The sequence below is a fragment of the Pteropus vampyrus genome, unplaced genomic scaffold, assembly GCF_000151845.1.
Source record: "Pteropus vampyrus isolate Shadow unplaced genomic scaffold, Pvam_2.0 Scaffold95, whole genome shotgun sequence".
NCBI lineage: Eukaryota > Metazoa > Chordata > Mammalia > Chiroptera > Pteropodidae > Pteropus > Pteropus vampyrus.
In genome coordinates, this window is record NW_011888876.1 from 5,657,850 (window position 1) to 5,685,533 (window position 27,684).

Genomic DNA, 27,684 nt, shown 5'->3' on the forward strand with positions numbered 1-27,684 from the left:
CGTTCTATTCTTAAGGAATACTTAGGTATATGTTGGTCCTTCTCAGCCAAATCTCCATGTCTCTTAACTGCTCTTTCATATTTTATCATTTTCAATGCTGTCTTCTGGATAATGTCCTAAGATTCATTTTGCAGGAATTTGATTCTCTCTTTAACCATGTCTATTCTTCTATTTAACACCTCTACTGCACCTTTAATTTCACTGGCTCTAGTTTTCACTTGTAGAAGTTCTACTTTTAGTTTGCATCATCTTTTACTCTATTTGACATTTAGAAAAAAAAGTGCAGCTCGCTGCCTGCATTAATTTAACATCACGTGTAGGAATGCTATGTCTTCTAGGATTTGACATTTTCAGCGATCAAGAATTACTATATTTTGTAAATGGAAATATCACTACTAAAAACAGAATACTATATATAGAATGCCATTTCTTTCCAAAGACTATCGCTATATTAGAGCAATGCGAAAAAAGTGAGATATTTTTTGGCAAACTTTGGGGGTTAGAACTATAATCCACTAGTTATCTTGGGGTGAACACTGCAGCCGCAAGCGCTGCCAGCAAACAGGAAGTGGTTAAATTTTTAGATAGTTTTGTTCTTTTCTAATGTTTTAAATTTTTTCTTTAAATCTTTAAGCATTTTAATCACATCTATCTTAAGGTTACCATTAATCATCCAAATGCCTAAATTCTGGTGAGAATTGATCCTGCTGGAGTTTGCTGATTCTGCTCACAATGAACTGTCCTTTGCATATGTTTGTAAACTTTGGATTGTGTGCTATTCTTTATCAGGGTTATCTGTGAGAGTACCAAGCAGCCTGGGTGGCAAGTACGTCCCACCAAAGGAGTTCTGCAACTGATTCTATCAGGCACCCCCAGGAGTACTACCAACCCTGGAACTTGCAAGAAGTACAAATTCAAACCCCAAATATACAGGAAGGCAAAGCTCAAATATATGGGTACAAATTCTCACTGAGTCTCTCCTCCAAACCAGTGTTCAAGCTAAGGTTAAGCTTCCTTATTCTCTTCCTGTGACTGTCCATCCTTTCAAGTCCATCATTTCAGTTAGGATGTAGCTAGCCCGAGAGCACTTTATGAGGAAATCTCAGTTCCAACAAGTCTCTGTAAAATCCAAGTCCACTGGTTATAAAGAACAGCAAATTCCACCACTGAGGCCCCAATGTCAGCTCATAACGTGTTGTTCTGGCTTTGCTTCCTCTTTGCTTGTTTCTTAGGGAGTTTCTTTACTTTTTTATGAATATGACTGGGCAATTGAAAGGTTGTTTGTTACATTTCACCCAACTTTCCTAAGTATTTTGTACTGGGACATTTTTAGGTTTTTTAGGTCCTCATATTTCCAAAAATGGGAGTTCTTATCCTCAGTGCCTAAAACAGCACTTGGTAGGTTACTAGCTGTCAAATGAATATTCAACAACTCAATTAGGACTTTTCGGGTGGAAAAGTGACATATCTTCTAAATGTTTTCTAAATCCAGTGCAATTTTAAAATCTACTAGTGGCTGAGAAAACAGTGTTTCAAAAAGAATGAGCATAAGTGAGCAACAAATTTGCAGTAATCCTATTATGCTTTCCTCTGATGACAGCATAGATTTAACAATAATTTGATCACTACTTCACTTACCAGTTCTTCACACACTAAACCGATATACTGTATAGATATACTGATATTATACGGAAATACGTAGAGGAAACATTTTAAATTTAGAGAACATGTTGCTCAATTTCCCAGTCTACAGAACCATCTCTGATAAATAAGATGGATGACAGAGCAAGAAAAAAGTTCTCTGGAGGAGTCCTGAGGGTCCTTCTCAGTTACCATAAATGGTTTATCAGGAAGAATAAACCAAACACTACTTTAAAAATTAACATAATGCTCTCATCTCTCTCTTTAAAAAAAAAAAAAGTCTTAATCACCAAGGCTTTTTTCTATCTTATCATTCTTCCATCACTATCTAAAGCAACCTCTCAGTAGAACACATCTGGTTACTCCAGCTTTCCTGAAACGTTTTCTTCATTTCTCTTCTAAGGAATTCCAGCGTCTTAGTTTTCCTTATATCTCACTAGCTATTTCTTCTTAGTCTTCTCTGCTGGTCTTTCTTCATCTCAATCTCTAAATATTGAAGTATCCCTAAAATCAACTCTTATTCATCTCTTCAGTATCTACGCTCACTCTATGGTGATCTCATCTAATCCCATTGCTTTGAATACCGACTATGTACTGTTAATGCCAGTCACAATCGAAGCATCAATCTCATACATCCAACTACATGACATCTAGAAATGGAAATCTAATAGTCATCTCAAATTTAACAAGTCCTAAATTGATTACCCATCCCCTGCCCCAAACCTTTCGATCTCTTTCCCATCTCAGTAAATGGCACCACCATAAACCTAACAGCTCAGAGCCAAATCTAGGAATCACTGTTTACTTCTCTCTGCCTCAAATCCCACATCTAGTTTTGCCTATACTAACAACCAATCAGCTCTACCTTGAAAATATATCCTGAATCAGAGTACATTCATCCCCTGGTCCAGGCCACCATTATCTCTCCCTTTCATGACTAAAACAGCCCCCTATCTTTTCTTCTTGCTACCAGTCCTGCCCCTGACTGCCAATTCTCTACAGAGCTCCTAGATATAATTCATATAGAAACTGCTTATTGAAAGCATAACTTCTATGGTTTTGAGTACCTTCATAGACATATACAACCATCTCCAAAGAGAATTTTAAAATATTTTCTTCACCTCAAAACAAAACAAAACAAAAAACACCCATACGACCTTCGGTATTAACTCCCTAGTCCCCCAATATTTACAGCCCTGAACAACCACTAATCTATCTTCTGCTTCTAAAGATTTGACTATTCTAGATACTTCACATTAATAGAGCCACATACAGTTGACCCTTGAATGCAGGGGCTAAGGTCACCAAACAACCCCCTGTGCAGTTGGAAATCTACATATAACTTTGGACTTCCCCAAAACTTAACTATAGTCATCCCTCAGTATCTGCAGGGGGTTGGTTCCAGGATACCCTCACAGAGAGCAAAATCCATGGATGCTCAAGACCCTTATATAAAATGGTGTAGAACAATGCATATAGTCAGCTCTCTCATCTGTGGATTCCCAACCATGGATCAAAAATAATGTTTGAACTATGGCTGGTTGACTCTGCAGATGGGAAATGAAGGGCCAATTGTGTTATTTATTTTTTAAAGTCCACGTAGAAGTGCACCCACATAGCCTATATCCATGTTGTTCAAGGGTCAACTGTAATTTGTGATTTTTTGTGACCTGCCTGCCACTTAATATAATTCTTCAAGTTTCATCTATGTTGCAGCATGCATCAGTACTTCATTCCTTTTTATGACCAAATAATATTCCATGTATACATTTTATTTACCCATTTAGCTGCTGATAAAACTTTTATGCTGTTTAGCTCTATATATCCCAATACGATTACTTTATGATTTGCAAATATTTCCTCATTCTGTGGATTATCTTTTCACTTTCTTGATAGTAACCTTTGAGGCAGAAAAAATTTTAATGTTGATGCAGTCTAATTTTATCTATTTTTCCTTTATTCCTTGAAATTTTGATGTTGAAAAAAATCATTCCCAATTAAATGGTTCTAGTATTCTTGTCTAAATCAGGTGACCACAGAAACAAACTTCTACTTGTTAACTCGCAAGTGTATTCCAGTGATCATCTATGTCAGCGTCTATAGGAGATATAATTAGTACATACTAAAGTATGACTGTAATTAGTATCCTTTTATTTCAAGATTAAGAACTTTCAGCATTTCCTGTAAGGTCTAATGGTGACCTGACTACCTCATCTTTGACTTCTGAATGTCTTTCTCCCTCCTTCATTTCTGAAGGCTAACTTTGTCAAAATAGAAGTATTCTTGGCTGTTATTTTTTTTCTTTCAGAACTTTGAATATATCATCTCACTTTCTTCTGGCCTGCAAGGTTTCTGCTGAGAAATCTACTGAAAGCCGTATGGGGGTTCCCTTGTAATGCGATTTTTTCTTCTCTTGCTGCTTTAAAAAAAAATTTGTCTTTGATTTCGGACAGTTTTATTATAATGTGTCCTGGAGAGGATCGTTTTAGGTTCAAATTTGGGGGAACCTATAAACTTCATGAACTCAGATAGCCAAATCTCTCCCCAAATTTGTGAAGTTCTTAATAATTACATCTCTAAATGAGCTTTCTGCTCCTTTCTTCTCTTCTCATTCTAGGATTCAAATAATGTAAAGTCCTCATTTTAATGGTATGCCATAGTTCACATAGGCTTTCTTCATTGTTTTTAAATGTTTTTCTGTGTTCTCAGACTAATTTCAAATAATGTCTTGTACTTCACAGTAATTTCTTCTGCTTGATCCAGTCTGTTATTGATGCTCTCGATTGTATTTGCTTTACCTAAGGTGGTGATGAATGCTCAAGTGTGTGGTTTCTCTCAATCCCAGAATCAGACTGACTTCCTGGGTGTGCTCACTAGCCATCTAAGAAGGCTCATACCATTCTTGACCTGAAGGACATGTGCAGGGAGGCAGTCATAGAGTGGGGGTGTGTCTGGGTGAGGTGCATGGAACTCAGAGGTACCCATGGCCAGTTGGGAGAGAGTTGGTTAAAGGCGGCATCCCCAGTGGCTCGTGGGTGAGCTCCCTGACAGAGTCCCAAAGCAGTTAGTAGGACCTGTGTCCCTTTGATACATTCCATTCCCAGCCCTGGCTGCTAGCCTCTCAGCCAGACTATCTGCCCCCAAGTCATGCATTTCACGATTCAGTATTCCAGACGGGATGAGAAAGAAATGGGCCTTTCAGCGAGTGTCTCACACAGCTGAGGAAGCCAGATGCTCAATCACACACACTCAGAAATCACAGCTGAGTCTCACTTTACCTGTGTCACTCCACCCTGGGGGAGGAGTGACACAGGTAAAGTGAACCTATTCCTTTAACGTTTTCAAAGGGTCGAATCTTGGATGTTATTTGCTACAACGGTACGTTAGAACTTCTATGCTGGACTCCCCAGACTTCCACAAAAGTATTCTCGTCTGCAAATGATTATCTAAATCAATGTTCTTTGAGAGAAGAATGGTAGAAAACGCCTGTTACTGCCATTTTGATGACATCACCTCCCATTAACTCTTTTTGCCAGTTGAAATTTACTGTTGATCCTCTCTAGTGAATTGTTCATTTAAGTTGTGCTTTTCCACCTCGGAATTTCCATTTGGTTTTTTTTTTTTTTGGTAACTGCTATCTCCTTAATGATATTCTCTATTTAACTTGATTATCATACTTTAAGCATGATTTTAGCTCACTGAACATAGTAATAACGGCTACTTTGAAGAGTGTGCGTATTAAAACCAATGTGTCACTCTCACAAGCAGCAGTCTGTCCTTATTTTAATGATATATGGGTTATATTTTGTTTCTTTGCATGTTTCAAACTTACTTGTTGCAAACTAGATATTTTAAATGATATATTGTATCAATTCTTGGTATTGATCTCTCCACTCTTAAACTTGGTATTTTTTATGCTTCCTCATTTGTTCGGTGACTGGATGGCTTATTTTAGTAAATTCTATTCCCCTAACTCCCATAGTGTTGAGCCTCTGACATTGCTCCTCTGGGGGCTCAGACGTGGATTTGCCCGCAGTCATCCTGGGATGAGAGAAGTTTTTACAGGGCACTCTGTCTCTTTCTCTGACCACACCTAGATGTTAAACTCCAGTAATAGTGGCTGATTGCTCTACAGTTTTCAACCATGCACTCAGATGTAAACTGTTCCACAGACTATACCAAACAGACTGAGGTTACTTTGAAGGGAAAGTTCCAGATGTCGATGTTTGAGTTTTGTTCTGATCCTAGGCAGTTTCCTCCCAGCAATCCTACGGTGAAACCTGGATGTCCAATCGACCTACCGATCTCCTCTAAATTACCTTTCACCACAATCTCCACTGTTTTTTGAGAGTACCCTTTGCAGTCTTAGCAAATAAAGTTAGTTCCTTTGGGAAGAGATTAGGAGCTGTTTCATGGCCTGCTTCTCACTACAGGCAAATTCTGAGCCTTGGCTATGAAATTGGAAGGACAGACAATGGCATGCTTCTCTCTTACACCCCATCTTCCGAAGCTAAGCATGTGGTGGGTATGGGAGATGGTACAGTAGTCTCAGGTCTTCCTGGTTTTTCTCCACTGGTACAAAACCACTGTCACACCAGAGAAAAGGGAAAAGCAGTCAGGATCCCGGGATGTTCAGCGGCACTTGCCCAAAGTAGAGCCTCTACCCTGTAAGGGCTGAGAGGAAAAAGAAGACCCTTCATGCTTGGCCTGCAAAGGGCACCTGGAGGCAGCGTAAGAAATGTTGTTGTCCTGCTGTTCCCTGGAAGGCAGCCCTCTGACTTGGAGCTGGGAGGGCAGGAACCCTGTCTTCTGCCACTCAATCTGGAATGGAGCTACCATCTTGCTCAGCTGGGATAAGGGAGGGAAAAAAAAACGGGTCTTGGTTCAAATACCACAGATCCCTTACCAAATTTTAGTAATTTCCTTGAATAAATGTTTCTTCATTTGCTGTAATTCCCTTAGAGATTTTAAATTATTGTTTTTTAAATAAAAATGTCCCCCCAGTTTTGCTGGGGAGCAGGCCCACAGAGCTCCTCACATGTCATCTCTCTCAGCCAGTGAGCTTTTACAAATATACACTAGATTATGCCCCCATTCGAAACGCTCCAAAAATCCCCTCCACATTTATGACGAAGGCCAAATTCCTACGAAGCTCTACGAGTTCTATATAATCCAGCCCCTACCTACCATTAAATCTCATCCTTTAGCAATTTTTATTTACTTTATTCCCTGTGTTCTAATCTCTGTCCTAACAAGGGTGAGCCTCCTTGGGGTCTGTGTTATTTTCTGTTCCCTGTGTAAAGCTCTTTTCTCAGGTTTCTCCATGGCCTTCTTCCTCATGCCATTCAGGTCTCTGCTCACATGTCATTTCAAGATAGTACCTCTTTATCCTCATATCTCCCTTCGATTTTCTTTATAGCACCTAAATTTCCTTATATCCATTTTTTTTTATTTGCTTAGAGTCCATTTCCCCCATTAAAATAAAAACTGTGGGAGCATGAAGTACAGATTAGTAGTTACAAAGCAGTTGTGAGGATTTAGAGCATAGGATAGGGTATGCAGTCAACATGATTGTAACATTTGTATGAAGTGCCAGACAGGTGCTACAGTAATCAGAGAGATCACTCCATGACTGTATAATTCTCTTTTCTAAATTAAAGAAAATTAAAAGCTGCAGGAGGCAGGGGGCTTTGCCTGTCTTATTCACCACTGTTTCCTCAGTATTTAGAACAGTACTTGGCACACAGCTGATACTCAATAAACACTTGCTGAATGAAAAGATGTAAACAGAAATCAAAATACTTTTAGAGCTACTTATTTTAAATGATGTAACAAGATAAACTGTTTTTATTTATATCCATAAAGACAAGAACAATAAAGAGTATAGGAAAAGAAGTAATAGTTGTCTGTTTGCTGAGAAAATATATATAAACAAACAGAAGTGGCCAAAAGGCAGTAATTTAAAGTTCTGTTTCAATCATCCTAAAACTCATTTTTATAAACAGCACTGCTGCCACTGCCCTTATATTACATACACCAAAAACAAACAAACGAAAAAGCAGTGACTTCTCATTCAATGGGAAAGTGAAAACAACGCTAAAATGAAAAATGTTTATACTATGGCCACGAGTTTTGACGGTTAGGGGTATTAGAAGGTTAGAAGCAATCAAACTGAAAACTTAACCAAATATAAATTTGTCACTAATTGTAAATAAAACTCTTGAGCATTAAAAAAAAAGAAAGGATATTATTTTCATGTTCTCACTCGCACTCCATACATCTTCCAATTAAGGCCGAGTTTCGCAGCAGGCTTAGCAAGCCTAATAAACAAAAGAAACTTTGGTTATGGAGTTTTACCTTGAGTCCTGTTTTCTCATCGTCACTTCCATTATTTGTAGACGGTGTCTCATCTCCTTGCCTGGAAACCAAGACAAAATCTTCACTATTAAGAGTGGATACCGAGTCTGAGGAGACACTGATTTTTCCAACAGAAGCCTTGTCATCCATGACTCAAGAATGAAACTCAACTCATGAATGATTAAATATTTTTAAAATGCCTGAAAAACAAAAACCAAAAGATACTCATATAGAAAGTCTGCCAGATATTCAATTATGCTCCAATTTTTACAAAATACATATAAAAACATTTTTAAAACACTTCCAAAATATTTCCCCAAGACTTTCAACATTTACACTCTAGGTTTTTTATTCCAGAAAGTAAGAGAATTTAGTGCTAGTCAGGGCTGAGATATTTCAGATTTCAAAGAAATACATAAAACATACTCTCTCGAGAACTGCTTACCTACAGAAACTATTCGGCATATGTTGCAATTTTATTTTAGGCCTTTAAAAATTATAAAGTACTCAACTTCTGTTTTCTATTTTTTAATTTGTAAAACTGTATACATAAATGAAACTGAAAGCACTTAGGACAATAACTAAGGTTCTCCTGACATTATGGATAAATACTAACGTGCGTTTTTAAGAAACAAAATTTCACATTAACACCCAAAAGAAATAAATTCAAGGCAGGGCAGTCATAAATTCTAGAGCTGGGAAATACTTTACATAGCAAGATATCCGAAGTTCATTAAAAACTCAATCTTCCCATCTCACAGTATCTTATTCAATATGAATATTACCAATAAGAGAGTTTCAAGCCAAAAATTCCCAGCAAGAAGTATAACAATACGTCACTTATGAAGAGCCATTCAATTATTTATTGACTCTTGGAATAAAACTCAAACTCACTTACCATTTAAAAATCTGGTTCTGCATACTTTTGGCAATGTTCTCATCTGGTTGCCAAAACAGCAACAGAACAAACAATACAATGTCATACCCAGAGAGCTTAAATCAATTAACAAAGCAGCGCTAGCTCTGTGCTCATCTTGTACCTTCAAAGAAGTAAAAGTTCTGAGTCAGTTTAGTCTCTCCAATTAAGTATCCTGATTTATGCTTCGGATTTTTAACTGGACATATATTTATTGAGCATACACCATATGCCAAGCACTATTTCTCCTCAAAAGGCTCCCATCTAGATATCCACCTGGCAACAGGAATCACAGAAACCCTAAATATTATAGTTGAATGCAAACTTTAAATCATCAATAATGTTAAACAAATAAGGAAATGGCAACCCCAAGAGGTCGTCATTTAACTTGGTATAACTACAGCTCTAATCCTGAACGTTTCGCTGCTTTCTATTTAAATGAATTCCCTTGTTTAATGGCTATCAACTCTACAAGTCTACATTTCATAGGGCTAAATCAAAATGCACGGCCTGGCATTCAGGAAACTTCAAAATGTACTTCTGAAAACTTTTTTTCATGTAGTTTTACTTCATCCATGCAATGAATACTTACGGTGTCCAGTGTGTAAAGAATAGCATATGGTAAATGTGAGAAATTAGATTCTTGCCCGAAAGGAGTGTACTGTTAGTTGAGAAATCTCGGAGGCAGAGAAAACTACAGGAACAGGTGGGGAGAGGGGCTTAAAAATGGAGTTAAGAAATGTATTAGAGGTGATGATGTCTTTGCTAAGGGTGAATATAGTCGGTCCCTGAGTTATGATGGTTCAACTTACAATGTTTCAACTTTATGATGGTGCAAGTGATACATAAATTACATGAGGTACTCAACACTTTATTATAAAACAGACTCTCAGATGACTTTGCCCAACTGCAGACTAATGTGTTCTGAGCACATTTAAAGTAGGCTGGGCTAAGCTATGATGTGAAGTAGGTCTGGTGGATTAAATGCACTTTCAACTTATACTTTAATTTATGATGGGTTTATCAGGACATAAGCCCATCGTAAGCCAACGAGTATCTGTACTTTAATACCTCCAGATATCTGCACTCACAGTATCCTCTTCCTAAAATGTTTCCTTGCTTCTGCAGTCCATCAACTCCAATTCTTCATTCATGACCTAACCCTCCCTTTTCTAGCGGCCTGCCCATTTTTACCCCAGAGCATAATCAATTACTTGCCTTACTTCTGTTCCCTTGGCATTTTACAACTTTTATAGTACCTATTATGCTGTATTACAATTTGCTGGTGGTGTCTCTTAATTTAATCATCACATTTCTGTTTCACAAAGGAGGAAGTTGAGAGAGATGGTATAAGCAATGGTCGTCAAGTAACCAGTTAGAGGCAAAGCCAAAACTGAACCCAGTTATCTATGATTCCACAGGCTACACTCTTTTCATTCAATAATGATGACTTTCCAATGCCACAAATTGGGGCTCTTTTCCAAAACATGCAGTATTGGATAAAGGAATGTTTATCTTTTTTTAGAACTTGTACTTCAGGTAAGGTTTTCATGCTTAATCAGTCTTTTTGCCATTTTTTAAAATGTGACTTAATAGTATTATAGCAGAGAGCCTGAGAAAAATCCTCTAAAGCTATAATCTCAGAGACACTGAGAACTTTCTATAATACTCTAGACTCAAAAATAATATACTTTTGTATTTACACTATGGAACTGAGAAGATCTGGCAGGCTCAAAGTTCAACCTATTTTCTTTGAGGAGGTGATAGGAAAATATACTTTATAAAATACTTTACTGTTTGTTTTGGCACCTGAAAGTAACTGAATCACTCAGTAGGAATGAGGTTTATCAAAACACTAAGTAGTACAGGCTGTTATACAATGAGACTCCCTTTCTCTAGCTTCCAAGCAGAAGTGAAGAGGGAGTCCAGGAGCCGTAGGGACTCTAGATAAGACCACCTCTTCCCTGGCCTCCACAATAAAGAGGCGCCCCAGAACTTGGTATACAAAATTCTAGAGTATTCACCACCCCTGTCCTGAGACCGTAAGGTCTAATTTTGTTGTTTTTAATCCCTACTTACATCAGTTACCACAAGACACCCCCTACTCTAAATCTTCATCCTTCAGACTGTAACTTTAATTTCTCAGGGACAATAAAGTATGAACTTCTTCCCCAAACATTCTGAACTACCATCCCTCTTCCTACCTTTCTCCATACCGCCTACCACCTTTCGACACACTTACCTTTTAATCATTTGTTTTTAAGTATCATGTAAGCTAGAACCTAAGATCCACGAGGGCAGGGATTTTGTCTTTCATTAACTGCTGCATCCTTACCACCCAGAACAATGCCCAGTACATAGTGGGTGCTCATATATTTGAAAATATAGGATAAAATGGCAAATAAAGAGGAAAAGAACAAGAGCCACCCAATAAAAAGGTAAGACTATCTTTTAGAGACTAACAAGAGAAGTCATATTTATGATGGTAAAACACACGAGTTAGAAAAAACCCAAGTCAAAATACTGGTTCTACTACTTACTAATACTGTGAGCTTGGTCAGTCACACTGTGCCTGTTTCCATAAGTGAAACTGGTGTACTATCTGCCTCATAGAACTATTATAAAAATTACAATGGAATATACATATATATGTAAACATGTATCTCATTTACCAATACACAGAACATTATAAGCACAAGTACTTAAAGCTTGTGCAAAAACTAACTTCCAATTTTAAAAGAATTAACAAGCATCAACTGATTTAGGTAATTCAATTTAGAAAACACAATTTTAGGGCAAAAATACACAGCTTTTCTAATTCGGCATTCTAATTGTTTATATCTAAATAAATGCAAAGGAATATTTTGAAGGAATAATACTTTGTATAATAGTTCACAGATAACTGAAACATACACCTTCTTTACCACATTTTATTATCCTAACAATTCTGTAAAGTAGACAGAGTAAGGACTTCTATTCCATTTTGAATGAGATTAACACACACAGGAACACCCTGGTATTTGGTCAGCACTGTCTGTTTCCTTCTTTTACACAAGTGATGAACCTAGACCCGTGTAACATGTCCAGTTACCAACAGGGCCAGGCTGGCAAGCCGAGTTCAGGGATGTTTCCTTCTATCTCCTTTAGTAAGTCACTTAAAATGCCAGGTAATAGTGTTTAATTAAGCAGCCTCCTGCATCAAACCCGAAAATTCGATTTTATTTTTCTTCTATCTTTTCGTTACTTTCATCTTTATTGACACACAGAAGATCACTAGAAGGATTTTCCGATTGAAAATCAGTCTCATAATATCAACTCTTCATACACTTTTGCCCAAATTCACTGCTCTATGCCATAAGTGACAATTTCATGCTCAACTATGCACTTCTACGAAGACCACAGCAAATAATGCACCTCAATCTTGCCTAATAAAGATTCATTTTCACTCTCAATCTCCCCTAAAACACTACAGACCCAGATAATTCACAGTGAAATGGAAAAGAACCGTCTATGCCAAAGGCTCTTCTTACAGTCCTTTGAAAGTAGCTGATTCCTGGATAATGCATTTACTTTTTAAAAACTTGAACTTTATTTTTTTGGAAAGAGTACTATTGGATATTTGTATTGTGTCTAGTTACTAACATCATTCAGAGCAGTAACAGTGAACTTGCAGTGGTATGGATTTGCTAATGTGCAATTAGAGGCAAAAATCATCTCCCAATAAGTCACTTTCCTAACTTGATGAAAGAGGTGTGAGTGATACTTGTAACTGAACTTGACATGCTTGAGACAAATAAAATGTGCTGGTCCAGCCACTAGTCCAGGGCTCTGATTCATGTTTCCTTGGTTTTCTTGAAACACTTTCTTCCTGAAGTAGTATTAAGTACCTCTAGCACTTCAATGGGATTTCCCACTCTCACTGAGCAGCTCCCCTACCTCTCACCAACCCCCTCTGAACCTTTCCTTCTAAAAATCAACAACACAATTTCAATACTCAAAGAATTTTTTTCAGCTCTCATATTACTACTACCAGCTGAAATAAAAATGCTCATTCTGAAACTCTTATCTTTTGCTTCCATTTTCTTCTACATTCACTCAGCTGTCATTTAGATCGATCACTTTTCTTCTGCCCATTCTTTAAATTCCACCTGGTCTCCTTTTTCCATTTTCCCCTAGCTATCTCATTAGCTCGTGTGTTTATTACTTCCATTTACCTTTGACAGGCTTACGGTGGTAGACAAAAAAGTAAACAAGTAATTACAATACAGTATAGTGCTTGGTATAACACAGGTATGCAACGGGTATGATGAAAATGCACAGGAGGGCTCTGCTACACGTGTCCCATGGCCATCTCAGAATCGATTCCGTGTGTCCAAAGTGGACAAGCATATTGTTCCTCAAAGGTTTCCTACCCTGGTTAACAACTACTGATCCAAGACAGGTCAAAAAGTCCTGGACTCCTTTTCTCATTCTCCCTTGAAATTGTAATGCATTTTAGTTTCAAAACATGTACCCCAAAACTCTTCCTTCTTCACTATTATTCATGTCACTGACTTGTGAGTATCTACTTCTTTCAATTTAGCTACAACATAAGTCTAGATTCTCTCTATTCTTTGGTTATCAAGTCCCCATAATTAATTTCTAAAAATTCAGATCTATCCCACCCCTTCCCCCAAACCTCTAATTGCTCCTAAGTGAAAACAGAGAAAAAATCCAAACTCCTTATAGCATCAGTTCTTCAAAATCTGGAGCCAATCTATCATTCTATTCTCCTCTCTATAAACTATACCAAAGCATTCATTAAATATGAGTGCATTTTTATGCTTTCAAGCCTTTGCTCATACTGTCTGCTAAGCTAGGAACATGTCTTCCGTTTCCCCAGTTGGTCTTCCTCCCCTTCTAGCAATCTAATACAATCAAATACGCCACCTCCCTACTTCCCTCTGCAATATTCCTTACTTCTCTCTAGGGTTCCTAAGGCTTTTTGTTTGCTTTTAAATCTTATCACAGAATGATAGCATTTATCACATAGTAAAATGTTGTACTCCACTGTATTAGTTGATCATTCATTCTAGAAACAATGCTAAGTATAAACCACCATGGTCAATGCTAGGAATACAGTGAGCATGCACAGTCCCTTGAACTACCTGTGGAGAAGGATCTTAGATCGGTGGAATAAAATTCTTTTATTCAGTGTTTAACTGTCAGGGTCTAAGTAATGTGAGAAGTGACCAATATGTTGCATTACAAGCATGTGACTGGGGATGTGCATATGAAGGATGACTGGAATGAAGACTCAGAAAGAACCACCTCTGAGTGTGCCTGACTAACTCTTCATCAAGTTCCCAACTGTCACAGCCAAAATCAGTTAAATAAGTCACAAAACATATCTTGGATTCCCTTTGGACCAAAATATTCTTATCATTTCCCTCCCAATTCCCATCATTTTTGCTGCTTACCCAGTGAGCAAATGAGTAAAGCTTCAGGGAATCTTAAGGGGGATACTTAAATCACCCTGCTAAATCTAAAGAGACAGTAATACTTATTAGTTCCTGAGTTGAGTTCTGATTTCATGCCCAAAATGCTACTAAAGAAGCTTTACATGCACTAATATTAATCTCTTCACTAACCTTGCCAGATAGGTATTACTTCATGACACAAACTAAGGCTAGACTAGTTCAATAACTTGCTTAAGATCCATCAAAACGCAGGTATCTAGGTGTCTCTGATCTTTTCTGAAATGCATCTCTCCTCCTCGGTGTTCCCATCTCCATGCTCTCCCCATTCCAATTCATCCTCAATGCTGCTCCCAATTGTATCCTAAAACAAAGACTTGATAAGACTACTTTCTGTTCAGAAAAAAGAACAAAACAGGACATAGCAAAAGAATCAAATTTCAAAGATGCTGTAGCAGGCCAATTCCTGTGGGTTTGCGGCCCTTTAAAATTAACCGAGTAGGGTACGAGGAAGAGTATTTTTAAAAATCACACTATATTAATCTTTCTTTTTTTTCCTGGCTCTGAAGTTTCTTTTCCTACGTTGGTTGTCACATGAATTCCTCACAGCCTACCCTGGGAAGGGTGGGACAAATCTAACAAAACTCAATGGAAAATCAGCCCTTCTTTATAAAAATAAATTCCTTTCCACCACCACTAATTGCTAAACAATAGATGTGTCTTTGTTTAAGTCTGACTCTGAATTTGGGGGCTGTTTCTTTGAATTATTTTAGTGAACTAAGAGAACCATATTAATTTAAACCTTCTGAATAATTTCAGCTTAGCTTTAAAAAGCAAAAACAAAAGAAAACAAAACTTACTCATCTTGGGCCTACAGCACTTAAAGGTAAGAAAAACCCAGCTTATCTAAAAGGCACTGTTAGGCAAATTTTAACCTACAATGCCTATGATAACTTACTTCTGTAAACTAGAAGTGACTCCCTTAGTTCAATTCCAGGTGAACTAAAAAAAAGATACCTTAATTATAGAAACATAGGAATTTGTAAGACAAAATATTTTTAATTTTTAAAAAGATTTTAAAAGTTTTCTTCTCAAATTGTGGTTAAATATACATAACATAAACTATTTTAGCCATTTTTAAATGGCCAGTTTGTGGCAATAAGTTCACTGTTGTGCAACCAACCATTCCTACCATCCATCCATCTCTATTAACATTTTCATCTTCTCCATCTGAAACTCTGAACCCATTAAAGACTAACTCCCAGTCCCCAAGGCAACCAACATTCTACTTTGTCTCTGAATTTGACTACTCCAGGTATCTCATATAAATAGTGAAATCATACCAATATTTGTCCTTTTGTGGCTGGCTTATTTCACTTAGCATAATGTCTTCGAAGCTCTTCTATGTTGTAGCGTGTGTCAGAATTTCCTCCCTTTTTAAGACTGAATAACATTCCATTGTATATATATATATATATATACACCACATTTTGTTTATCCATTCATTGGTCAAGAAAAATTTTTAAAGACTGATTGCAACTTAATAGGATCTTTAGGATAAAATTCACAAAAAATCAATAAAGTACCTAAAGAAGACAGGCAATATTTTCAGTTATTTCTCGCTTTCTCATGAGTAATCAAGCTTCATTAACAGTCTGGTGCCATATAAAAATAACCAATCGGGAGTTGAACTTCTCGGTCTTTTTTGATATGACTTGGACAATGTTGTAGCTTGTTTTCTCATATGTAAAATGAAGGGACTGAATCCTTTCTATTCTTTTGTGAATGAGAGTGTTCAGGAAAGGGGATGGGGGGAGGGGCGTTGATGTCAGGTGCTTTCCAGTCTTAAACCATGATAGAAGCATAACTCGTTCCGTTTTTACAAATGAAGAAACTGAGTCTGAGAGTCATTAAGTAGCTTACCTTCAGTTATACACTCAGTAAGGGCATACTTGGGATATCTATATGATACCAAAGTTCACACTCCCTCCTCCATATCTTGATACCACTAATTAAAGGTACGAGATGTAGAAAAGGGGATGAAATGTACATAAAACTCATTTAAATGCTGTGTTAAGTGTAACACTGTTGACATCTGAAAAAATTAACCAGATAAGTGGTTTCCCTGCATTCCTGTGTATATTTCAGGAAAGAGCACATTAATTTTTTCCAGAACTCTAGGTATGCTTCACTTCAACACAGTATCTCTGAAACTAAATATTTAAATTATTTAGATGACATTTCCACAATAGAAACCTTTCTGCGGGAACACAGAGAAAGTTAGCTTAATATTAATGTACTACTCATTCACAAGGACAGATTATATTTCTGACCTCAATAGTATGAATTATTTTTAAAAAGTAACCTTGTCTTTACTTTTTCTGGAACAGATTTCTAAAGCATAATACAATTTACATTAGTGTTCATAAATATAAAAATATGAACATATTTGAGCAATGCAGGATCATCTAAAAACTCTTTTCTGGAAATTAGTCATATGTTCCTTCTCATCCATAGTGAAGAAAATGAATCTATTCCATTTAGATTATCAACCTGTCTACACTTAGATCTGAAACATTCATATCATTCATTTCTCCTTAAACTATGTGAATTTAACGCCAAGCAAACAAATCATTGGATAGATGACCAAAATAAATGCAGTAAATATGGTTTTGCCTTTCTATGACTTGTTTGATTTTCAGGGAAATGTGTACAGGCACACCACAAAATGTTTAGCAGAAGACACATGTTTTCTGTCCTTTTTAATATAAGAAGGCCTTGGTCCATAGTTACACAAGGATGGTGGGACAATTGATTAAGTATGGGCAATGAATAAACATTTTCTGAGAACCTTCATTCACGGCACTGGAATAGGCACTGTGTAAGATTTCTAAAAATTCGCAAATATTTAATTAAGTTCCACTGGTGTTTTTAAACCTATCTGAAAAGATCTTTTCTCACAAACAAAAGCAAAAATATAAAAAATATTTCCTGTTAGGAAAGGATTTCAGATAGAAATCAGATTTTTCTTCAGTTCACAGAGAATTGAACGGATAAGTAAATAAAGACATAACCATTTCTCTTCTGCAGCTATATCAGAGGTCTATTCACAGAAAATCGTGTGTCACAGCAAAAGGGATTTACATGACATGTTCCTAGTCTCACACTGCCAGAATCCGTTTATCAGCATACTTCAAGGGCATATGGGAGTTTATTACCTCTACAGTAAAAACATTAAAATGATTAACTCATAGCTCTTCCCTGCAGTAGTATTACACAAATGCCTAACATTTAATCCAATTTAGCCTTGAAGGCTATCTCTTAATACCTTTGATAATATTTAAAATATGTTCCCAAAGAAAGATTCTAAATATCAATTCCTTTTCCTAATACAAAGGCCATCCTCAAAAAAAGGAAAACAAGATTATAACCATAGGTTGATGATTATAATTACCAAAACGAATAAATAATGGAAACTAGGAAAAAGGAATTTTAAAAATAGTCAAATTGTTATTAAGCTACTAACTTGCTAATGTACCTTAAGAAACGCCAGTTTTTAGTATGGAGAAAAATTTATTGCCACAAAGATTAATAGATCCCAAGGAGTAGTGATTTATAATATAAAAGCTTTTGCAACCATAACCATGCATTAACTCTTAGAGAGGTACAAACCTCCAAATTTGGCAGCATAACCATACAATTAAAAAGAGATGCTTCACATGTTTTATAGCCAACGTAATATAAACTATTTAATGTCATGCATGAACTTAAAAACAAGTTTTATTTTTTACTATTTATGATCCATAGAAAAAGGGATGTTGGGGTTGCGGGGGGAAGTTAGGCCTTACAGAACTCTACTAGGACAGAAGGAACAATTTTCAAAAAATTCTCACTGATGATTACCTCAGAGTATTATGGCTGCTCTGGAAAGAGAAAAACTTCCAGGCTATATTCTATAAAGTGTTCATGACTTGCAAACTGCCATATTTGGTCATACAGTCTTTGCACACGAAGAGAAACAAGGCTGTTAAAAGTCAACAAGAGTGGTTACAATATAAGTTTAAATGTCTATCTAGTATTGTTTGACTTACAAGTTTTCTAAAGAATAATGATCTCAGGATCATCAGAAAACGGGGGTGGGGTGGGGGGGTGGAAGGGGCAGAACAAGGTAACCAGATTATTGCAAAAAAAAAAAAGAGAAACATTTGTTAAATTGATATAGTGTTTTTTCATGTGTACCAGTGGACATCCAGTCCCTAGCCTTGGATTTTCTTTTTTCAGGATCTAACTACGGAAAACCAAAAAACGAGACAGAGACAACACACCCAAATGTCATGCCCAACCCTGCTTTATGTATGTTGGTTAAATTGGCACTTCTTTAATATCTTTCTCCAAGAAATATTATTTGAGAGTGTTATATTCATTTATATCACATTGCTGAGAAAGCTAACGATATCCAATTATATTGAAAACTACAAAGATAACACTACGGGCAGCCCATGTCAAAATACTGCCACGCCAGTGTCTAGAGACAACCAACATTAGCACCGATTTAAACAAATTATTTTCTGAAGCCTATACTCAAAGGCCACTTGTTAAAACAATTACTGTGAAATGATGAAACCTTCAAAGTTGGCTTCATTTTAGCTGAAAACACGCTCAATAAAAGACAATGACTTCTTTAAAAGAATCTGGGCTGTAAAGTTAAGCTGAAAATATACGCAATAAAAGACGACTTCTTTAAAGAATTCAAGCTGTAAAGCGGAGATATATTTGTGGAAAAATCATGTCCCCTGTGTAGATAATGTGCATAATGCACTTATTTCAATATGTGGTAGAAAAGATAGGAAGCAGGTGTCTTCACCTTTACAGCCCCACTAAATTACCATTCAATCCAGATTAAGCACCTGTAAACTGCTAACAAAACACTATGCCAAAAATTCCAAAATGCGTGTAGTTGATAGGTTATCTATTCAAATATAAACCTTAAAACCAGTGAGTTAACTGTAAACTGAGTTATAAAACTAAAACAAAAAAGTTCACCAAACATAGCAACAGTTCAATTTTAATTATGAATTTGAGTTAATAATTTGTATTTAAGATACACGTGAATTTTAAATGTTACCAATAAATACAATTCACACTCAAATTTTATTAATGTAAACTGAGGTCTACAAAGAAATATAAAGAACTCTTCTCTATTCATTTACAGTTTTAGTAAACCCTATTAAAAAACTTTCAATATAGAAACACACTTGAATTATTCAGGCCAATAGGTTCTTTATTTTAAAAAAAAAAAAAAAGTTGAATGTGCACTTTCTTGGCACCTAAGCTTTTTCCAACTACTTTTCAAACATCAGTTTAACGTGACACTGTTAAGTTCAACCTCCATTGTTTTTTACTTCCTAAATAAACAAAGCAGCTGGAAACACACACACAAGCACACGCTCAATGCTTACTACTCCAGTTACACATATGTGAATACAGGTGTTTATTGGAGTGAAAACATCAAATGAATTGTGAAACTATGTCCCTGACAGGTATTTTTTTTTTTTCCCATTGATAAAAATGACAAAAGGTAAAAGACCTCGCATTCAACTTGGGACAGGATTTTAAACTAACAGAGAACTACGATTGTGGGCACCAGCAGCACGATCACTTAACACAGTCTCCTAGGACATTTGCTTCTAAGAAGGATTAAAGGAATCCCCGAGGAACCCTAGTATCGAAACGCCTGTAAAAGCAGGTTGCAGATGGTAGTAGGTTTAATGTTACGGACCAAAGTACCACCAGGCAATGGACAGCGAACTCTTCGATGTCGGGTTATCCTCTAGCTCAACACCTAAAACCCTCCCTGAAGGTTGCTGAGAATCAAGACACTGCAAGAAGGTACTGGGAGCAGATATTTAAAGTACGTGGGGAGTGTGGGATGCTGGGGACGCTTTAACTGCAGGCGGCTTAAATGAGACGGTAAGGCCGACACGAGACAGTCGATCTACACTAAAAGAAAGCAAGTCTTCCAAACTGGGCGCAGCCCAGGAAGGCAGCCCAAGGCCGAAGCCAGCCTAAATTACATACAGGCCCGGCGGGCAATGGGGAGAAACTGAGGCGCAGGGAGCGGCCAGACTCCCAAATAGGACCTGGCCCAAAACATGAAAGTGAAAAGACAAACCGGCTTTGCAGAGGGGCCAGCGGGACGGCCGCAAGCGCAGGTCTCGGAAGACAGACACCCACCTAGACAGGGGGAACCGGTTTGGGCAGGGGCTCCGGGAGCGTTCCCACCTGCGCATGCGCCCTCTCCCCTCGGCCCGTGGCTCCCCCTCCCCCCAATCACAGCTCCCCTCAGAACCCGGCTCCTCCAGGGAGCTGAGCGCAGTCGCGCCGGCCCAGCCCCGCGGGATGAGCATGCAGCTGGGCTGCCCGCAGGGCCGTCGGAGGATCCCCCCGAGCTTGGTGGAAGGGAGGTGGGAGGAGGAGGGGAAGCGCGGCCCTACCCGACCCACCGTCTCCTCCTCCGCCGCCCGCCGTGCGCCGTCCCCGAGGCTCCGCCGCCTGGGCCTCCCCAGCCGCCCTGCCCCCGTCCTTCCCCGCCCCCTACTCACGTGAGAGCGGCTCCTTCCGCCCTCCGCCTGCCTCGCGCGCGTCTCATAGGCAGGCGGCTAAGCCGCGCCGCCCCATTGGGCCAACAACAGGCGGCGAGCGCGTACTTCCTCCCCTCGAAGCCCCATCTGGGCTTTCAGCCTGCCTCGGGAGTCCGCGCGTGCGCGGAATCTGCGCTGGCGGCGGTACGAGGCGTCGAGCTGGTCCGTCAGTCGATGCGCTTGGACAGGCAGTGGCGATGTGATGCATCAGGGACTGAAAGCAGGACTGAGGGGAGCGAGGTGGGTAGCACCTGCTGAGTCTAAGAGCGGGGTACTGGCGCTTGAGCAAGGAATCCTCTGCTAACCTCAAAAGCAGCACTTAACAGTGTTACTCAACTCACCTGGCATTTTTTTTTTTTTTTGAGGGTGCACAGTGTGCCAGGGACTGTGACGGGTCCCGGGTATCTCATTTGGCTTTACCACAAGCATGTGAGAATATGATTTTTCTTGTTTTATAAAGGAGTCCTGCCTAAGTTACGGAATTCAGTCTGGAAATAAAACTGACCGCCAAGTCCAAGAGCCACTGGCTGCAAAACAGCTGCCTTGACATTTTTTGAGAGACACAGAATAGGACCAAAATGAACAAGATTGTTTCAGAGTGTTACTCGAAAATGCAGCTAGGATTTTATTTAAAAAATCATTCAAAAGTGATATACAGAGCAAGAGCAATGTAATGAAGTTTAAAGTCCCTGTCCTGAACGAATTTACAAAGTAATTGGAAATAAAAACTGATTATTAAAGGTGCTACTGCAGTCTTGATAATTTATAAAATAATCCTAAAGCCTCTTCCTTACTCTTCCTTCTTTATTCAAATAGCATATGCTCTTTTCCTGGTGAATGAGTCATTCACGAGGTTTTCCTGTGGATATTGCACCCAAATCAACCAGAGGAAAAGCAAAAAAGCTGTACTCTGTTGCAGTCCGCTTTGTGATTTGTATATTACAATGGACTACCTAAATTCCCACAGGAAAATAGCTTTGTTCCTTTTCTCATTATACACTCACGTAATACATACCCATTTGAAAGTATTCAGTAGATGTATTAGGAAGAAAGTAAAATGCCCTAAGTTCCTGACAACATGACCAAACCACTTTTAATATTTTGGTGACCACACATTCATGTATTTTTTGATTCATATGTACACCCCCAATTACATATGGAATTCTTAACAAATTTTAAAACAACGTTTTATAACAAACAGCACACTGTAGTATGCCATGGAGAAACAGAAAATACAAACAAGCTAAAATAAAAAATATTAACATCACGTTCCCACTGCCTGTTAATACCTTAAGCATATCCTTTGTGTGTCGACACAGTTTTTCAAAATGAGATCACGTAGTAATCTATGTTATTCAACGAACATCTGTTATTATTTCAGTAATTTTCCCTCATCTAATTTCTAGATGCTCTTCAAATTTTCCACCAGCCGAACAATATTTTTATAGCTATCTTTCCCAAATTAGTAATATTTCCGAAAATTTTCCTCTCTTTAATATCTAACTATAATCAAATTTTCCATTGACTGCAATATATTTTTTAACAGCTAGTTTTCCCAAGTTAGTATCAATGTCAACACCAGGGCCACACACTGCATCTGGTTGTTATGTCCCTAAGTATTTTTTAATCTAGCACTTAAGAAAAAAATTAAAAGACACTGGCTTATTTAAGAAATGAGGCCACTTTAAGCACAAATTTTCCCACCTTCTGGATTTGAATGTTTGCTTCCTCAAAAGATCACTGAGTTTTTTTCTCTAGACCTTGTATTTCTAAGAAACTGGAATTTAAGACTTCAAGGTTCAATGGATTAAAGTCAAACATTTCAGGCTAGAACACATCAAAGGTGTTATGTTATACTTCATGTTTCATTACATTAGATATAATACCAATAGTGATGTAATGCTGACAACTGGGTTAGTGATGACATACATACAGTTTTTATCTAGGAGTCTATTTTTCAAATAGACTTTATATAGTCTATTTCAATGCCCACCAATGCCATATATCCTAATATCTTAGCCAATCACACAAAACTAATTTTGGTTTACAACTATGCTTAACTTTTTATAGCATGTAGCTTTGTACCTTAGAACATCTGGTTAGGGTGTGTGAGTGGAATATGAAACTGGTCCGAGATAAAGTAATGTGGTTAGCTGAAGCCAGGATGAGAAGGGCTCTGAATGCTAAAATAAGGAAACTGAAGTTCAATCTATAGGCACATGGGTGCCCTTAGAGGTTTTTAAGGACTGTGCCAATATCAGATTTGAGTTTTTCAAAAGATCATCCTGGTAGGAGTACAGAAGGTAAAATAGGGGATACGTATAACAGCTTGGAGGTTGCCTAAAATCAGAAAGGCTCAAATTAGGGCAAAAGGAAAAACAAAGGAACAAGGTTTTGAAAGATATTTAAAAAATGAAATATCCTCAAGTTCGTTATTTCTTCTGCCGACTCAAATCTGATTTTTTAATTCCTCGTGAAATTTTCATGTCATTATGCTTTTCGACTATAGAATTTCATCTTGGTTCTTCTCTGTAATTTCTATTTCTTTAATGATATCATTTTAAAGTCTGTCTAGTAAGTCTGACATCTGAGCTTTCTCAGAAATAGTTTCTGTTGATTTGTTTCTTTGAATAGGCCACACTTCTCTGTTTCTTTGTATGCCTTGCAATTCTTTTTGAAAAATGAACACTTGAAATTTATAATGTGGTAACTCTGGAAATCACGTTCTACCCCTTCCCCAGAGTTTACTGTCTGTCTGTCTATTTACTTATTTATTTTTAATTGTTGAAGGGTATCCTGTGCCAGGGATCAGGATCAGCCTTAGGTGAAACCCTGAGGTCTTCTTGGGTCTTTTCTGAGCCTACATCATTCCCTGGTTATACATGGTAGCTTTCAAATTTCCCCCATACAACTGGTTACTTTCAAATGTCGTAATCCTTACACATCAGATTCCCAAATGGAATAAAAGAGAGAGAGAGAAAAAAAACCAGCCACACAAACAAAACAAGTAATGTTTCTTTAAATCCCCTGGAAGTCAGTACAGCTTACAAGGGTTGAAACAGTAACAGCCAGCCTCTGCAACTGTACCTCAGAACTCAAAAGCATCAGTTATCAGAACACAGAACTAAGGTATTTGGAGAACAAGGTTCTTATTTCCCACCCTGGCCCCAGCAAGCCATACCAGAAATTAAACGTGGCTGTCTGCCATAGGTTCCAGGAATAGGAGATGGGTAGCTACTATCACTTAAGGCTGACATTGATTGGAATTAACCTCAATTTACCAACCAAGCTTTCCCCTGGAAGATCCAAGTTTTCAAATAGACTCCAGAGTTCCAAAATAGTTACTTCAGTTTCTGCCAGTACAATTGTTGTCTAGGTAGAGAGATGGATTCCTTGTGCTTCCTACTCCATCTGAGAAACAAACAAAAAATAAATAAATAAAAGAATGAAAAAACATGAACAGAGCCTAAGGGATCTGTAGGACATTATCAAGAGAAACAACATACCCGTGAAAAAGTCCCAGGAGGAGAAGAAAGGGAAGGAAGAATAATTATCAAACTGTAGAAAGCCAAAAAAAGAATATTGAAAGCAGCAAGAGAGAAGTGACTAATCACATTTAAGGGATCCTCCATTATCAGCCAATTTCTTATTTTAAACGTTGGAGGGCAGAAGGCAGTGGTCTGATAATATTCAAAGTGCTAAAAGGAAAACACTGTTGATAGAGAATTCTATATCCAGCAAAAAAGTCCTTCAAAAACAAGAAATTAACATACTCTCTAATTATTAAAAAAAAAAAAAAGCCAAGGGAGTTTGTTACTACTGACCCTGCCCTTCAAGAAATGCTAAGGGGAATCCTTCAAATTGACATGAAAAAACACTCGACAGTAACTAGAAGCTATAAAGAAATAAAGGTCTCCAGTCAAGATTAATATATAGACAATAATAAAAGCAAATATTACTGTAATTATAAGTCAGTTTTGTATTTCCTCCATGATTTAAAAGATAAATTCATAAAAATACATTATTGGGTATACAATGTTTAAAGATGTAATCGAACATCAATAACAGGAAGAGGGACAGAGCTGTACAGGAGTTTTTTGAATGGTATTGAAGTTGGTATCAGTTCAATTAGACTGTTATAAATATTGGCCGTTAAATGTAATTCTCATGGCAACCACAAAGAAAATATCTATAGAAAATACAAAAGAGGAAATGAGATGAATTGAAACATTTCACTTCAAATATCAAATAAACACAGAAAAAGGCAGTAATAGAAATGAAAGCACAAAATATATAAGGCCCACAGAAAACAAATAGCAAAATGGCAGAAATAAGTCCTTCTTAATCAGTAATTACTTTAAATGTAAATGGCTAAAACTCTCCAATCAAAAGACAGAGATGGGCGGAATAGTTTGGTTTTTTTTTAATGATCCAACTATATGCAGTCTAGAAGAGATGTACTCTAGATCCAAAGATGTTCATAGGTTAAAAGTGAAAGGGTAAAATAAAGATATTCCGTGCAAATAGTAACCAAAAGAGAGCAAGAGTGGTTATACTAAGATCATGCAAAATGGATTTTAAATGAAAAAAAAAAAAGGTTATAAGAGACAAAAAAAAACATTACATATTAATAAAAGGTTCAACAGAGCAAGATTATATATGAAAGTTATCAACATTTACACACCCAGTAACAGACTCTCAAAATATATGAAGTAAAAGTGGACAGAATTAAAGGGAGGAATAAAGAGTTCTACAATAGTTGATACTTCAATACCTCATTTTCAATAATAAATAGAACAACCAGATAGAAGATAAGTAATGAAGTAGAGGACTAGAACATCACAATAAACCAATTAGACTTAAGAGATATATAAAGAACATTCTACCCAAAACAACACAATACACATTCTTTGCCAGTTCACATTACATTCTCCAGAACGGGCCAAATATTAGGCCACAAAGCAAGTCTCAATAGATTTAAATAGATAAGTATCATACAAAGTATCTTCTCCCACCAAAATGGGATGATGTTAGAAATCAATAACAAAAGGAAAACTCACAAATGTGTGGAAATTAAACACACTCTTAAACAACAAATGGGTCAAAGAAATACAAAGTTAGAATATACTTAGAAAAATGACAACACAACATAACAAAATTACATGATGCAAGGCACACAGTGTGATCAGAGGGAAATTTATAGTTGTAAATGGTGACATTAAAAAAAAAAGAAAAATCTCAAAATGATACCCTAACTTTATACCTTAAGAAACGAGAAAAAGAAGGGCAAACTAAACCCAAAGCTAGCAAAAGGAAATAATACACATTAGAATGGAGATAAACAAAAGAGAGAATAAAAAAATAAATAAATAAATCAATGGAACCAAAGTTGTTTCTTTGAAAAGATCAACAATATCACAAACTTTTAGCTACATTGACAAAGAAAAATGAGAAAACATGCAAATAAATAAAATCAGAAATAAAAACGAGGACATTATACTTGACATTCCAGAGATAAAAAGATTATAGAAGAATACTGTGAACATTGTATGCCAACAAATTAAATAACCTGGAAAATACTAGACAATTCCTTGAAACTATGAATTACCTAAAATGACTGAAAAAGAAATAGAAAATCTCAATACATCTGTCATTAGTAAAGATTTTGATTAAGTTATCAAAAACCTCCAAAGAAAAGTCTTGCACCAGATGGTTTCACCAATGGATTATATCAAACATTTAATGGAGAATTAACACCAACCCTCGAACTGTTCTAAAAAATTTGAAGAAGAGGGAATGATTCCTAACTCACCCTGTAAGACCTAATACCAAAGCCAGATAAACATCTCAAGTAAAGAAAATTACAGGTCAATATCTCTTATAAATGTAAATGTAAAAATCCTCAACAAGATGTAAGCAAATCAAATCCACAGCATATTAAAGGATTATTCACTATGACGAAGTGGGATTTATGCCAGGAATGCCAGGGTAGTTCAACATAAAATCAATCAATATAATAAATATCATTAACAAAAAGAAGGAACAAAAACAGATGATCATCTCGAATGACGCAGAAAAGGCATCTGACAGAATACAATCCCTTTTTATTATAAGATCTCTCAGAAAACTAGTTATAGAGGGAAAATTCCTCAACATGATAAAGGTATTTGTAAAAAACCCATAGCTAACAATAATCAATAGCTTAGCTTCCCCTCTAAAATTAAGAACAAGTCAAAGACACTATTCAACATTGTACTGGAAGTTCTAGCCAGAGCTGTTTTTAAAAAGGCAGGGGGAGGGGGGAGAAAAATAAATAAGAGACATCCAAATTGGAAAGGAAGAGGTGAAACTACCTCTATTCACAACATGATCATGAAAATAGAAAATCCCAAAGAATCCACAAGAAAGCTACTAGAGCTAATAAACAAATTCAGTTAAGTTGCAAAGTGTAAGACCAACACACAAAAATCATTTGTTTCTACACACCAGCAATAAACATTATGAAAAGGAAATTTAAAAAGCAGTTCCATTCACAACGATATCAAAAAGAATTAAATACCCTGAAAACTAGAAAACGCTGCTAAAAGAAATTAATGAAAACCTAAGTACATGGAAAGGCATTCTGTGTTCATAGACAGAAAGACTTAAAATTAAGCTGTTAATACTACCCAAA

At 37.0% G+C, this 27,684-nt stretch overlaps 1 protein-coding gene across 8 annotated transcripts in view; it reads right to left on the reverse strand.

Annotated features, from left to right (window-relative positions):
* Window positions 1-27,684, reverse strand: part of RABGAP1 (RAB GTPase activating protein 1) — a 134,718-nt gene that overhangs the window by 106,474 nt on the left and 560 nt on the right. Inside the window, exons 2-4 of one of the 8 annotated variants that reach the window (XM_011364320.2) lie at window positions 24,297-24,422; window positions 8,897-9,038; window positions 7,999-8,198 (exon numbers count right to left, since the gene is read on the reverse strand). In XM_011364320.2, coding sequence (XP_011362622.1) covers window positions 7,999-8,148 — 150 coding nt within the window. In that variant the 5' untranslated portion in view covers window positions 8,149-8,198; window positions 8,897-9,038; window positions 24,297-24,422. Of the gene's footprint in view, window positions 1-7,998; window positions 8,199-8,896; window positions 9,039-20,864; window positions 20,950-24,292; window positions 24,423-27,684 lie in introns of those variants that run through there. The other 7 variants (XM_023533084.1, XM_011364323.2, XM_023533085.1 and 4 more) reach the window with 7 other exon arrangements.